General features: G+C 37.2%; 1 protein-coding gene across 1 annotated transcript in view; it reads right to left on the bottom strand.

The window, feature by feature from the left end:
* Positions 1–1,985: 1,985 nt before the first annotated feature.
* SLC16A10 (solute carrier family 16 member 10) overlaps positions 1,986–15,301 on the bottom strand; it is a 77,006-nt gene continuing 63,690 nt past the window's right edge. Inside the window, exons 4-6 of the mRNA XM_029999659.2 lie at positions 11,447–11,590; positions 8,683–8,911; positions 1,986–7,490 (exon numbers count right to left, since the gene is read on the bottom strand). Of these exons, the coding sequence (XP_029855519.1) occupies positions 7,255–7,490; positions 8,683–8,911; positions 11,447–11,590 (609 nt within the window). The 3' untranslated portion in view covers positions 1,986–7,254. The remainder of the gene's footprint in view (positions 7,491–8,682; positions 8,912–11,446; positions 11,591–15,301) is intronic.

Genomic DNA, 15,301 nt, shown 5'->3' with positions numbered 1-15,301 from the left:
GACCGCGAGACCGCCGGCCCCGCCCCCTCGCATCGCGGCGCGCGGGGGGGGGGGCGGGACTACAGTTCCCGGCGTGCTCGGCGGCGCGCGGGAGGGGAAGATGGCGGCGGCCGCCGGAGGAAGGAAGGAAGGAGTTAGTGTTTTTTTTTTTTTTTTTTTTGGACGTTTTGCAGTGACCGCCGCCTCTGGGCGGGTTCCGAAGGGTGGGAGCGCTGGGGCGAGGAACAGCTGAGCTTGCACATTGCCGACAGCCTCTGCTTTCGTTATATTGAGGGGCCAGTTAATTAAAAACCAAGTTTGGTTTGGGGTTGGTTTGTTTGTTTGTTTTTTTAAATCCTGTGTTACCACATAACTCAAAGCATACTGGACCTTTCAGACAACTGAGCTTAAGAGGTCTTGGCTTTCTACATGGCCTATGTCACATCACGCTTACGGAGTTTGCCAAGACATAGAGGGGGGTGACGGGGAGGGTCTCCCCTTAACTTGTACCAAATCACTCCCACGTGAATTTCTACCCCTTGCCAAGAGCAGTTAGAGGTTTTCCAAAATGTCTCATTAGTGCTGTTGGGCACAGAGGCGCTACTCGGTGTAAGAACAGCTTTAACTTTCATACCTGTCACTTTTAAGCCCCACAACGGCAATTCCAAGCTGAACTGTGTCTGTTTTCCAAGTTGCTCTGAACAGAAATACAGGCTAAAATAAAACAGGCATTGCATGTAGATTACAGCAACCTAATCCTGTTTCTCCTAGCACCGGTTAGCATGTTGCAGGTACAGCTCCAGTTCAGGATAACCTGAGGGAATGGAGGCATGCGTTAAAAAAAATCTAGCTACAACAAATCACCATGCAAGATAACATTTAAATCTGACTGTTCAGATCTTTGCAAGGACTGCAAAGTCTTACTGTTAAACATCTGCAGAACACTGCTGAGCTTCTGGTCATAGGTCCATCGGCAGAAGGTATTCCAAATAAAATAATTTCAAGTATAAAATAACAGTATTTCTTTTCTGAAAATCATATACAAGTTAAACCACATTTCCAGGTGTTAGTATTTTGCCTTGTTAATTAGCTTTCATGATAAATGCTGGTATAAAAATAGCTTCCTGAAAAAGGTACAAAAGTATTTGAAACATTCCATAGCCATCTTCTCATTTTTGTTTTACATACTTACAAATAAGTTTTGTACCTTAAGAATGTACAAATGGCAACAGCACTCAGGCTCTCATAAAGGTTTCGGGCATCTTTTTCAAATTTTAATTTGAAATACAAGCAGTCTAGAGAACAACCCCAGGTGGAATGGGAGTATTTCCCCCTTATCATCAGATATGTTTGTTAAAGAAAATGAAATATTTTGCCCTACTACAAAGGAAAGGTGAATGAACTCCTGTGATTTACTGAAGCTGTCAATGAGGAAACACTTCATACTGCCAAGGTAAGTCAAGGTGAAATTGGTAGTAGGCCAGTAAATGATCAAAGGTCCACTGAGTTATACTGGCAGTTCGGGGGGGGGGGGGGGGGGGGGGAACAAACACAAAACACCAAAAAAGACCACCCACAAAATTCTTTAAAAACACCACTCAAGTCTATTCTACTACAGTTTCCCTCCCTCCCTCAATTTTACTTCTGCCTTTTGTGAATGCAACTGTTCTGTTTGGTATTAAATGCCAGAATAGAAAATAGAGTAGATAAAATTTACAGAAGCATGTAACTCTGGAACTCAGTAGTTTAAGTTTGTAAACCACTGGTCTTAAAATGGATCGTCAGTGCAATCAGAATGAACTGGTTGCACCATATATTAATTTGGGGGCAAATGTAATGGGGACATTCCAATCAGCACAGTGGTAATAAAAACTGTAAAGACTTTTGTATAAAGTCTGCACATAGGATTCAATAATTACCAGAATACAATGTAAAATTACTTTTAAAAAATGACAATTTTTATAGGAGAACAAGACTAAAAATGATGCATGCAGTAACAAATGGGGCACTTAAGAACTACCATCTTTATTCTGAATAATTTGAGACTGATCACAGTTACTTCAGCACCATGAAAAACATTAGACATTCATTTCTTACCCTTCTAACAACGCAGAACTTTAAAGAATGGGAGTTAAGGCTAGCAAAAGGTATATCCTTTAATATCAAAAACAACATACAAAAGATGATGTCTATAAAGATACTTAAACATGTCAGTGTTATCAATATTAGCACACATTTTAGTATAAAATCACTCTAATCTTAGCATATGCAGTTCTGAAACATTAAAAATGTTGACACAATATACATATGTAAGACTAAAAGGCATACCAGAAATATGACAAAAGTTTACACGACTAGAAACTCACTGGCTGTCTGGAAGGGTAACGGTGCTGTGCTTGTCAACAGTGAAACACACAAATGAAAACAATTACTTTTTCCTCAGCTGTCTCCCACATTCCAGTGCTACAGCTCCTGTAGTTAAATGCAGAATGTTTGTGTATGCCCTGGTCAAAATGCATTGTATTTATATATACATACGTACACATGCTCTTCATATCAGAGGGTCAGTTCCAACAGGAGAGTGAAGATGCCTGGAAGTCAGCTTCCGTAACACTTCCAGCTCCCCAGAGGGGAACCCGGGCCCCAGGCAAGGCAGCACCTCTGCTCCCAGCTCAGAGAGGACGGCTGAGCCCCTCTACGTGGGCTCCCATGCAGCAAGCAGCGAAGCAGGGCGCTGCCCCACGTCAGCACCACGAGAACCCAGCTGCTCCAGCTCACCCCTAAGGATGATTCTAAGGATGGTAGTATTGATTCCCATCCGTAGGTACTTCCTCTGGGGCTCCAAGGAAGCATCTTCTGTCCCTTTGGCATGTACTACTTGACGCAAAGAACTGAGCTGGGCATTTTTGTTTTGGAATGGTAGTGTTCATTTTTTACATCATAAGCACACGATCAAAGCATTCATCTAGTATGTGTGAGAACTGCCTTCAGCACTCCTGTGAACTGATCCAGCCTCACATCTCCCACTTCACAAAATCTCGCCTAGTCTGTCAGGCTATGGCTATTCAAAGGTTCAATGCAGGGAAGAAGTTTGAGAATGGAAGGCTGAACAGTACTATACATATCCAATATAGTGTGCACCAGCTTTGACAATCCAGCGTCTCCAAAGGGAAGTGGGGAATGTATATGCCCACACTGCGCATGAAGAGCCAAAGGAGAAAAATGTCAGTTGTCTACCTCATCTGATCCTGAATATACCCTGAAGGATGGCCACAGAATGGCTATGTCATCTTTGAGCTCAGTGAACAATTTAGGAAGGTCCATAAATGGTCACTGAAAATAAAAACTTAGGAAAAAAAATTAAACATTAATGCTGAACAGACAAAGATCTGGATGAAAGAAATTCTAACAAAGAGTATGTTAACTTGAAGTCTTGGTTTGAGACTTGTACAGGTCTTCTAACATGTAGCCAGAATAAATCCAACAATACTTTATTAATTATACATTGTATATTGTTGCATAGCTTAGATGTAAATAAGAACCTGAAGGGTTTTCATTATTTAAGACTCTTTGCTGAACAGCTATATTAAGATTTACAAGGATCTCATACCTACTGAAAAGAGGTAAGTGTCAGCCACACACAAAACCAGCCCCTTGCTCAAAATTAGTCTTGGTTTTCAAGATCTGGTGTATTCAATTACAGCATCAAGTAGGACTGGAAATTTCACACTGCCATTTTAAGTGAACTTCTTTCTACCCAATTTCTTCTGAAGCTCACCCTGAGAACATTTAACAGAAAAAAGACGATGACTCTGTTTATAGGATGGGAGAACAATGTCTATGAAAAGTACTCTATGAACTGTTCTGAAGAGAAGAATAAATCTGAATGATTTAAGGGTTTTCTTGAACTAAGCTAGTATTTTAATTTTAGAATCTATCCCCAACAAGATTAAATCTGGCATGAATTAGGTCATCAAAATATGAGTTCAGCAGGTTTCCCATGAACAGGTTTTCGTAACAAAAATTAAATTGTTACAAAAATGTATTTACATTTACTCAGTCAAAATAAAAATTGACTATTCAGTGCTTTTCTCTCCTAGTTTTCAGGATAGCAACTGTTTCTACATTATTCAATCATTTTTTCATAAATGTACTAAATAGTTGCTATTTGTGTTGGGTTTTTTGTGTTTGGGGTTCGGCTGGGTTTTGCTTAGTTTTTTTTAAAGGGAGACAGCTAAGCTTATTTTTAAAACCTCAGGGCATACAGAATCCACTATATCTCTAAGTAAGTTTCTCAATGGTTAGCCTCACCGCTAACAATCTGAACTTCACTTTCATTTAACCTACATCTTACCTAGCTTTAGAACACAATCTTCTTATGCTTATGTCCAATAAAGAACATTTTCTATTGGACATTTTCCCCATACATACAAGCTAACGGTAAAGATGCTAACAGAATTCTCATGCATTAATTTACTTTTTTTTACCTTTCCTGAAAAGTCATTTTTTTCTGAAGCCTTTCCAATTTTAGCATTGTTGTTAAACAAGCACAGGCTTCAGAAATAGGTTCCTTATTCCAACATCATCACACCAACATAGCTTCCTTACCCCTAAACTCTGTTTCCCTCTTGTCTGACATCCCAGTCACTAGCTGGTTTTAACATAGTAATCACTCCTGAACAATTATTCACTCATCATACCCTCTTTCTAAAGTCTCTGCGTTTGGTTTTTGTTTTGTTTTGGGGTTGGGGGTTTTTTTGTGTGTTTTGGTTTTTGGGGTTTTTTTTGGTTTTTTGTTTTTGTTTTTTTTAATGTGTCTTTCATATTTGTGAGCATAATTTACATTTTTAGTTACTCAAATATGAGAGTTTGGATTTTTATGTACAGGTATGTTTTTAAAGGGTATGGCAATAATTAATCCATACTATTTCTGTATTATTTCTAAAACTTAACAACAATTACTTTATATTCTCTCCCAGATAATTTATATAGAAACAGAGCAGCAAATCAGGAAGATGCCACAAATACATCAAGATACCTGGTCACAATGATTTCAAATTGCATCAGTGCTAAAAAGCAGCCTTGTTTTTGGTTAAAAACTCAACACTACAACACATGAAATGTAAGATCTGTGATGAATACTATTTTTTCATAACAAAGCAATAGGAAACAACAGGCTTTTACCACACTTAACACCTTTTGCATTGCCCAAATAGATGATAGTACTGAGTAACATGTTCTACAGAAATACTTCAGACAACAACAGCATAGGCTGTTAACATCATTTTTGTAGCGAAGGCAGCACTTTGTAGTCAATTAACAATACTATGAATATTTTAATCAAAGTTTTAGAAGTACTCATGAGGTGCAGAAGCACAAGTCCCAGTGAACCCAAAGGGACCTGTTTTACAGATTGGTTTGGGGTTTTTTTCCCACCTCCGAGTCCCTCCCATGCACCTCTAACATTTTAAGATTCAATTCTTTTAAAACTCACTCACGTAAAGCAGGGATTGAAATTCTGCAATATGAAAAAATTATGAGCTTTGGTCTCCAATAATTAGCATGCTTTGCATGATTATTTTAACAGAACTTTTATAAGTTGATAGATATAAACATTCTATGCAATAGTATTGCTAATATAATGTTTTATATCACAAACATACATGGGCTTTCTGAGCAATTTACTATAACTGGGAAAAAAATAATAAAAATAGAAAAGAAAATAAAAGTTATGATTTTAAAACAGTATGCCTCCGTGGCTTATGTAAAGAACAGGTATTGTTACTAATTAAGAAAATGCACTTAAATGTGCATTTTGTCTTCAGATCACATTTAGTTTACTCTTTGCTATGACACTTCTAAAGAAGAAAACAGAAATTATTGTTATTGAGTAGACCTGAAATAAAGAATGATTAAGTATTCCACTGCATTGCCGATCCATATCCACAAATGAACAATGTACTTGGAAGTGTTTTATGATAAACTGAAAAGCAGTGTTTTCATCTCAAAGTATTATGCTTTCAAATATTTTTCAGAGAAAGAGGTTTTCAGAAATACCTGCTTGACAAACAGTGCAGAACACCTAAGAATACATAAGTAATAGGGTCATACGTTTAGTATGTTAAGCAAGAAATAGGACATAAAGACATTTCTTTATATTTGAATGAAATGTGGAGCTATATCCTACAGGCAACTGAACACAGCTGTAAAGACCTATAATAAACCTGCATGTTCACTTAGTGCAAAAAAACTTCAATCATTGAATGTCATTTTAATAGCTTGTATATATTTCCACGTTAAAAAAAAAAAAAAAAACAAACTTATTGCACTTAGAATGTATCCTTTAAAGCTGTCTTGGTTTTAAGACTAAAAAAAGAACCTAACAAGTACAACACAATAATTTGAAATTTAGTCTAATTCACAACACTGCTCCAAAGTATTGCTGTCAGTACAATTTCAAAACTACCAGCTATTCCAAGGATTAGCTGAAAAAAAAAAGTACACATATACATTAACAGTATTGCCTTCACCAAATAAAAAAAAAAAATCTATCATTCAGCAGCTTTACTTCTGAATGTGTTTGCACTCAGAGCTTAGTTTGCACATATTCAAAACCTGTGCCCATCAAAAATTTCATCCTTAATGTTCTTTGTTTGGGCTACTATGAAAAGGTGAATGCAAAAACAGGTGAGTGTTTAAGCAAACTGAGCTAGCTGGGGTATTTAGAGAAAATAAAACAGATGTTTAACAATTTAGCTTTCTAATGCAAAATGATTTCAGCAAGAGTTAAAGGAATCAAAAAGATGCATATTCATGTTCATGATATAGAATTGTAAGACTGTAAAACAGCATGAGAAACTTCAAAAGAAATCAGTCATAAGAGCTACTACATTTTTGAGTATAAACACCCACGGTGAGCCTGCATTGAAAGGACCATAAAAGTTATTGAAGAATCCTGGGTCAGTGAACCAAAAACAGCTTTTACCACTTCCAGAAACAGGTTCTGATGAGTTAGAAAAATATTCTCTTCACACACAGAATCACTACACACGTACACACTAATGCTACAAAACTTCAAATACCTTGAAAATGTGGTTTGAAATCAAACTCAACGACTCATCAAAAAAAAGTTCAACGGTATAAAAGATTCTTATAGCAGTTTTGCAATTTGAGCAATAGTTCAAGACTTCTTTAGTATCTTATAGTATCTTCAGCCAAAAAGTACAAATCTAGCTTCAGTAGAAGAACGTCAGGCTGGTACAGGAAAAGAAAGCATCAAAAACCAGATTCCATTTCTTTGACTGGCTTTTCTGTAGTGTCCAACGCCAAAGTGGTTTCGTTTTCCAGCATTTTCTCAGTAGTTTCTCCATCAACAGGTTTTGCTCTTTCTTTTAATTTCTGCCGTTCATGGACCCAGGGGATCAAACATAATACAGCCCCGCCAATCAGGGGAGGGACCCCAGCCAGGTAGAATGCTATGTCATAGGTGCCGAGGCGATCGTGCAGCAAACCTGGAAAAACAGAAAGTTACCACAGATAAATAATGGGGCTTTGAGAATCTACAAAAGACATGTCTTTTCTCTGGATTCAGAAACTTGAGAGCTGGCACAGATGATTATAACCACTAATCTGACTACCAGATGGCCAAACATAGGTATATGTAGGTAGAAAGGTATTCCAGAGTTGATTTAAACACTCCAAGCAACAAAGAACTCAGTAAGTCACCACTCGACTGCTTAGTTACCACCCATCATTAAAAACACATACCATATTTCCTATTTGAAAGTTGCTTATTTTAGCTTCTCTAGCACTTGAATCTTGGAATGAGTTGGAGAAATTCTCCCTCTTTTGGTAACACTTGCCTTTGATCAAGGTGCCTCAATCTTATTCTAGATATACTGCATATATTGCATTCCTGGTAGCCTCTTATTAAAAAGTGTGTTTTCCAACAATTCACTCTAATTGTGCTCTCAAAAAATCCTCCCATTAATCAAATTCTATTTAAGTATTCATAGCTGTGATAATGTATCCAGATCAGGAAGCACTTAGTCTATGCTGTTCTAGCTTCAAAATGTTGTTCTTTATAATGCTGCATAGTTCAGTTATGTCTTACTAAGTATCTTTCAGTAGCACTCACAAAACCTTAGGGTAAATTATGATTGAAAATCATCAGTGGTAAGAATTATAGCTTAAGCTATTTCCACCTCCCAAATAACTTCCAGTTTTCATCTTCAAAACCTGTACTTTGTCAGTGTCCCACCAGAGAATGAAAAAAGCCAGTGTTATAAGAAGCAATTAAAGGGACTGGAGCTTTTATCCTCACAATTGTTTTTGCATGAGCAAATTTGAGTCCAATTAATTTTCAGATTCTAATTTGGAGTCCTTCTGTAACAAAATCAACATATAGGCTGTCACCTCAACAGTATGGAAAATGTCAGGTCCTCAATCCAACTGGAATTCTATCTTTCTTTTGAGGAAAGTTTTACATCTGCATAGCTTAAAAAAAGGCTGAAGCAAACTTTAAAAGAGTACAGTAAATTAACAACCCACGAGCAGCAGTTAAATTCACCATATATTCTGGAGTAGGTACCGAGAAAATTCCAAGTTAAGTGCACTGCATACAATGTAAGAATGGAAAGTAAGGCCAGAAAACCATGCAACCATAGAAACATACTCACTGCTACAGACCATATCTATACTTACCTGCAATGGGTGGACCCACTGTCATCGGTATTGACATGAATCCTAATAGAAATCCTATGGCCTGGGAGACATCCTGAGCCCCAACAAGCTCAAAGGCAATAGGAGCCATAATGCAAATGAAGCACCCATCAAACAGGCCCATGAAGAGACAGACAGCAATGAGACCTCCAAAGACATTGCACAGTGGAATCATCATAGACATCAGGCCAATAAAGAAGAATGAGACCACCTAAACATGACCAAGGAAAAAAATATAAAACCATGTTGCATCAAATCAGCAAAGATTAAGGGAACAGATGAGCTTTCTTGCATTTGTAGTGAATTAAACTGCCTACCTATATTTACTTTAAAATAAATATAAGCAGTCTCCGTGGATTACTACCATCAGATGTTACAAACCAAGATAAAAGAAACAAATATAACTATCATGACATGCAATCAAAGAAATTCCACTACCCATTTCACAAGTTTTCAAAATGCAACTTGTAATGGACTATCCTGCACTAATTATGTAAGGCCATTTCTCATTCACCAACATTTTTTGAAAAGTTACTCTCTGCTCTTTTCACAAATGAGAGCCACAAAAATAGCAAAAGTTTAATATAGCTAAACCACTATAATTAGACTCCTCACTGTTGTAATTTAAGTAAAAAATATCAGTATTATGAGTGACTACTTCTGGGTGCTTATATTCCACAGAGGTAGTATTTTAAAGTCTCATTTCAATTTTTCCACATAAAGGTATCTTGCTGTATTCCTGTAGCCATGCATACTTACAAAGATTTTGTATTATAATTTAATTTAAGATTATTATTTGTTTCTTGTAAATTAAAGGAATAAAACTCTGTCTTTCAGCAAAATGAAGCAGAATTAAAAAGAAAATGCAGCATTCACATGTTGGCATAGGAAACCAATTTCCCACCTAACTGCACAAACACATTTTCCAAACAAGACACGTGCATTATGCATTGGTCACTTGTAGACCATTAAAGAAAAACAGGGTCACTTAAAAACTAGTAGACATCACAATTTTTTGACAGATAAGTGACACTAAATAAATTACTTTATTAGGAAAAGTCTTTAAGCAGACAGCTAGATGAAACTTAACTTTCAAGACAGCATAACAATTTTTTTAGGTAAGGTACTTTATTTAGCATACTAAAGAAAAACTGTTGGGAAGCATCTGAAGCATGGTACGGAAATAGAAACACTGAAGAACTGGGCTTCTTATAGGAACTTAAGGATAGAGGTGAAGAAATTCTCAGTTCTGTGTATTCTGATACAGAAAATACAAATATTATTTGAGATGAGTTTATATCTAAGTAGTAACATAGTTATCTGTAGACAAACTCTAAACAAGATATTGTTGACCAGATTCTTTGTTTTATCACATTATGGTAAAAGCAGCACTAAAACCAGAATCGCTAAACTTTGTATCCAGAAGAGACATAATGTATTGTTCTGTTACTAAAGATAGAATTTATAAAGCAAAATCCAGCAAAACAGGTCCCTAAGAAAGAATGCAGAAACAGAACATGAAGGTTGAACTTGTTGGGTAGAACTCTTGTAAGTTGTTCAATTATAAGACAGGAAAGTTCTAAGACAAAAGAGGTTTCATTTGCATTAGTCAAAATTAATTCTTAAATAGTTTTTGCGTGAGATAGGATGATAGTATGAACTGTTGGTCAAGCCAGAATAATACTTGAGGTGAACATTCACTTTCCCCTCAAAAATGCTGATTTGAAACAGGAGAGCTGAAGGTGCTGGGGCGTGGCTTAGCAAAAGTTAACATGTTTTTCCTGCTTAAAACTAGGTGAAACCAACAGTACTCAGAAGCACCTAGTTCATGCCCTAAACAAAAGTCCATAGTTCTCAGTTCTAGTTATTCAAGGAAAAGAATTAAAAAGCTTGTAGTTTTACTGCAAGTTTGGTATTTGCGCTTTGGAAATCATATAACATCTCAATGCTGCCTTTTCATTTTTTTATCTTGACATTTCCTGAAAGTGTAACAATAGGTATTAAATCAATGCAAATGAATGAGATAAAGTCCCAGTCTCTATCATCAGGGAATCTAATTTTACCTAACTATGGCAACAAATACTCCATCTTCAGAAAGGTGGTTCTTTCCTAAGAATTTTTGTTTTCAATAATGTAGTACAGATAATAGCCATTAGATGTCTCCCTTGTTATTCATTTTAAAACAACAAAACAGGAACACGCAGTGGTTGATAACATCCAAGTTACTAACTAAAGCTTTTCCAAAAATCTACACTAACACTGCTACTTTCTCAAAAAAAATATCATTTATAAGTGCAGAGGGGAAAAAAGTGTATATCCTCCTTCATCCCCAAGCTTCAGCATTTCTGGAAGCTGTGACTCTTTCTGCAAGTAACCCCCTCCATTCAGCAAAAACTCAACTAAGCACCTCTTATATTCCCATAGCTTTACCCATGTGCACTATGCACAGAACATACTTAACACCAAATTATCATCTGTCAAAGATAAAGAGATTCAAAATCCTTAACAGAAGAACATAGGGAAACAAAGTAATATTTTTGCAAGCATTATGAAATCATGGGATAAAACAGGGAAAGCCGAATCTAGAGAATCCCCAAAGGTTCTCTCACTCACATGCTAACGATTAATAATTTCTTTCTTTCCCAGCTGAAAACAGCCAGCAAGTAGTAGACATGTTTCCTTAGGATTAAAAAGAGAAAAAAAGAGCACCTGCAACTAGAGCCTTCAGAACAGTGTGAAGACATACCTGTAAATAAACTTTTTTTGCACCAGGAATATAATCTGCAACTCTGCCAAAGATCAATCTGCCAACTCCTGAAGTAATGCCCAGACACAGCAGAAGCACTTCTTCTGGCACGCTGTCACCAAATCTGTCTTTTACGTGCTTCATCTGTTTAAAAAGAAGGTTGAGAAAATAAACTGGCTTTAGAATTAGAAGGAAGATAAACCTTAGAAAACTTGAGTTCTCAAGTAGGAGTAATGTGTGAATCTCAGACTTACAAATATGGCTACAAATGGTCAACTAACTTACTCGGCTTCTACAGATATTTTAAAATAAGTTTCACACTGGCTTATCAGTATTAAGTGCAATACAATAAAAACAATCTGAAATGTGTTGTTGCTTTATTCACAATTAAGGAACTTAATTCAAGAAAACAGCAAGACTGCGTTTAATACCAAGAAAATTGAAGGGAACCTAGAAGTGTTCTCCGCAACCACGTCTAATTTACTAGTCATAGATTTAACATAACGCAGAATCCACAAGGACTGTCTAGAATGGGTTGCTTCACTGGCTGGGGCATGCTCTCAGGTCTGAAGATACTGAATGATTAATGAGTATCACCGCAGTACTGTTCTGTGCACTAAGACAGATACATGCTACCAAACTCGCAATGGAGCTCCAGGCAGCAGCAAGAAGCAGAGGGGCAGAGAGTTGGAGGCCAGACAGTGCAAGTAGGAAGGGCCCTCCAGACTGCCTCATCCCAACATCCATGACATCCAAGGGCAAGGACGAAGAGGAGCAGGAACCACCTGCAGTGCCACACACAACAGCAAGCGCTTCCAGGAGAGGGTGCAGCTACATCAGCAATGACTAGGGCAGACTGGAATAATGATTTATCAGCCACTTCAACCTAAAGAACTAAAGCAACTGACTGACAGTAGACTATCAACTACAATGTGATGAACTACCAGTGTCAGTAATTCTAACCTTTCAAGTCATGTTAAAAAAAAAAACAAACACACACACCACACAACAACAGCAAACCCACACACAAAACCCCCACAGACACACAAGACTGGCTTGATGGATTTGGATTTTTTTTTAATATTCTTTCTGGTTTCATACCAGTTTTTGTTAGTTTGTGTTTGGGTTTTGTTTGGGGTTTTTTTTTTGGGGGGGGGGGGGGGGGGGTTGTTTTTTTTAATCAAGCATGAAGACTAGAAATTACCCATAAGAAATATTTTTTGCACAATCACTTTTTGAAACATGCTTGACAAAACCAAATATGCCAAAGTGGGCATTAGAAGACGTAAAAGCAATTTGCGTAGTCCTGTGATCTCTGTGCTTATAACTAGTTCTGAACAAGAAACTGTAAAGACTCAGAGGTGTGAAGAAGCAACCAGAATAAACTGATTTTAAGTAAAGACGTAGTAAAAACATTTGAGAGACAAGGTGACCACAGGCTGACAGACCTGTATGGCAAAAGCTACACACCGATTTTTGTTATTAATTCTGATTATGTGATACCACTTCAAACTAGAGAACCCTTGATTTCCTATCTATAAAATGGAAAGGTTCAGTTTTAGTAAATACTTTCAGAGCAAAATAGTCCAGATTCTTTCCTGGCCAGAGTGTTAGTACACAAGCAGAGCCTTTTTTGACCCGAACATAAACAGGATTTGCTGAGCGATGGCAATTTTCTTAAGTAAAAAAATCAGTTGGGTTTTATTTACGTCACAGAAAGTCTATTAAATCTAATATTAATTTGTCCAATATAATTGATTTTGTCAGAAAGGAAATAAAAACAAGGGTTAGTGGTTTTGTTTTTAAAGATTAACTTCTAACTTCAACTGAAGACAGAAGCTTGCTCTTTCTATGCTTTTTTTCTTTGCTTTAAGACACATTTGGGAACAGAATCTGAAGTTTTTCATCTGGAACGATATTTAAATATAAAAGATAAGTTGTTCTATTTATTCCCTTTCTGTCAAAGGTGAGAAGGTGAAAAGCTGACAGTTTTCCTACACCCACCTTTATGTGCCTGTCAACACCTGCTATCCCAGCCCATGAGAGAAGCCAAGGTGTTTTCTGCCATTCTTGTCACCTGTTCCATGTTTCTGCAGCCTCTACCTTGTTTAATTAACAGACCTGATTCATCCACTCCCCAGAGGCTTTCAAAGAGGTAAGATAAAGCTCTACATCTAGATAACTATTAACCCTGCATCTGCAGCTGAGTAACTGAATTTCTCAAAGCAGCACCCTGAGGGTGAAATGCTGTCCTCTTAGATCAATGGGGGAAAACACTGGATTCAATCAACACCTTAAGTAGGAAAATAACCACTACTCATCTCAATCTTCAAATATCTAAATTAGTATTTATTTTTTTAGGTTTCACTCCTCTTGAGCATACCATAACCTTAAAGAGAGCTTCCAACTAGATGTAAGGAGAAACTTTTTTCCCCAGGAAGGCAGTAGGCAGTGGCACAGGCTGCCCAGAGAGCTCCTTCAGTCTCCTTCCTTGGAGGTTTTCCATACCCAAGTGCACAAAGCCCTGAGCAACCTGGTCTGATCCCAGAGCTGACCCTCTGATCCTTAACAGCATATTCAATCTTCAATGATACAGTCACTAAGTAAGCTGTAACTAACAGCAGTATTATTAACTGAATATCTGAAAATATAGTGATTCAGGATTAATTCAGTACTCTAAGTGCTAACTCATTACAGACTTAGAGACATTTCTTGTAACTATAGGTTAAATGTATTTATTTATGATGAAGTAGATCAAACAAGATTTCCACAGATTTTTAGCTGATAGAACTACTCAAAAATCCCATGATGGGCAATTACTTGTGAACCTTCACAGGCAGCATCTCATGCATTAATGCTCTTGTCACCGCAGAACTATACAGGCTGTAATTGTATGACTCTTTAGGCATTATCTACAGCATTCAAATGGGGACCCAGGCACACAGACACATCAAAGGCCAAAGCATTTCCCTGTGGGTTTTGCCTGTTCTCAGTAATGTAGCTAACTCTTCAGTCAGAACTGTGTGCATGCTGAATTGCAGGTCTGATTTTTCCAAATGTAGAAAAGGCCTGTAATTTTCCCTGAGCCAACTAGTACAAGATTTTCCAGACTAGCACAGCTTCTTTACTATTTTAAAATCAGTTATCTTTGTAAAATCCAATCTTCCAGATCAAGACATAGAGAGTGGACAATATAACTGAATGCATCCCTGGCACCAGCATTCTACCTTATACCCTTGCTCTGTATTATCAGAGTAATGCATACAAACTCGGTTCTTACTGTCCAAATTCTCATTACTATTAGGATAAGACTAGAAGAAAGATTAGCCACTTGGTAGTGGCTGGAACGCTTTCAGATATACTGTCTTGGCTAACCTCTCTCCATCCAACCAAGACCCCGATTTTGCCAAGATCTTCCATTCAACACACACACACACACATTTCAAATATATTCATGCACCAAATCAAAGATAGAGCAAACTGAGTGTAGCTCTAGTTTCTTTTTCCAAACACAAAGAACCTGAACGAAGTGATAATGAACTAGTAAAACAATTCTTTCTGTCAACTGCTTTCTTTCATTTTGGGAAGTGTATATTCCATTTTGGGAATTCGCAATCAAGTAAGACTTTAGTAGGCTAAATACAATGCAATCTCTTTCTCACTGAAAAAGATGGCCAACAGCAATATATAACCTAGAAAAGTTTGAGCACATAAAACCCACCGTTTTCTTCAAGTCCTGATGTCTGACACTATCCTGGTTTCAGCTGGGTTAGAGTGAATTTTCTTTCTAGTAGCTGGTATAGTGTTACATTATGGGTTTAGTAGGAGAAGAATGTTGATAACACACTGATGTTT

Source organism: Aquila chrysaetos, chromosome 2, assembly GCF_900496995.4.
Source record: "Aquila chrysaetos chrysaetos chromosome 2, bAquChr1.4, whole genome shotgun sequence".
NCBI classification, from domain to species: Eukaryota; Metazoa; Chordata; class Aves; order Accipitriformes; family Accipitridae; genus Aquila; species Aquila chrysaetos.
Note: the sequence above shows the minus strand (reverse complement) of the source record. Positions and strands in the feature narration are given on the sequence as shown.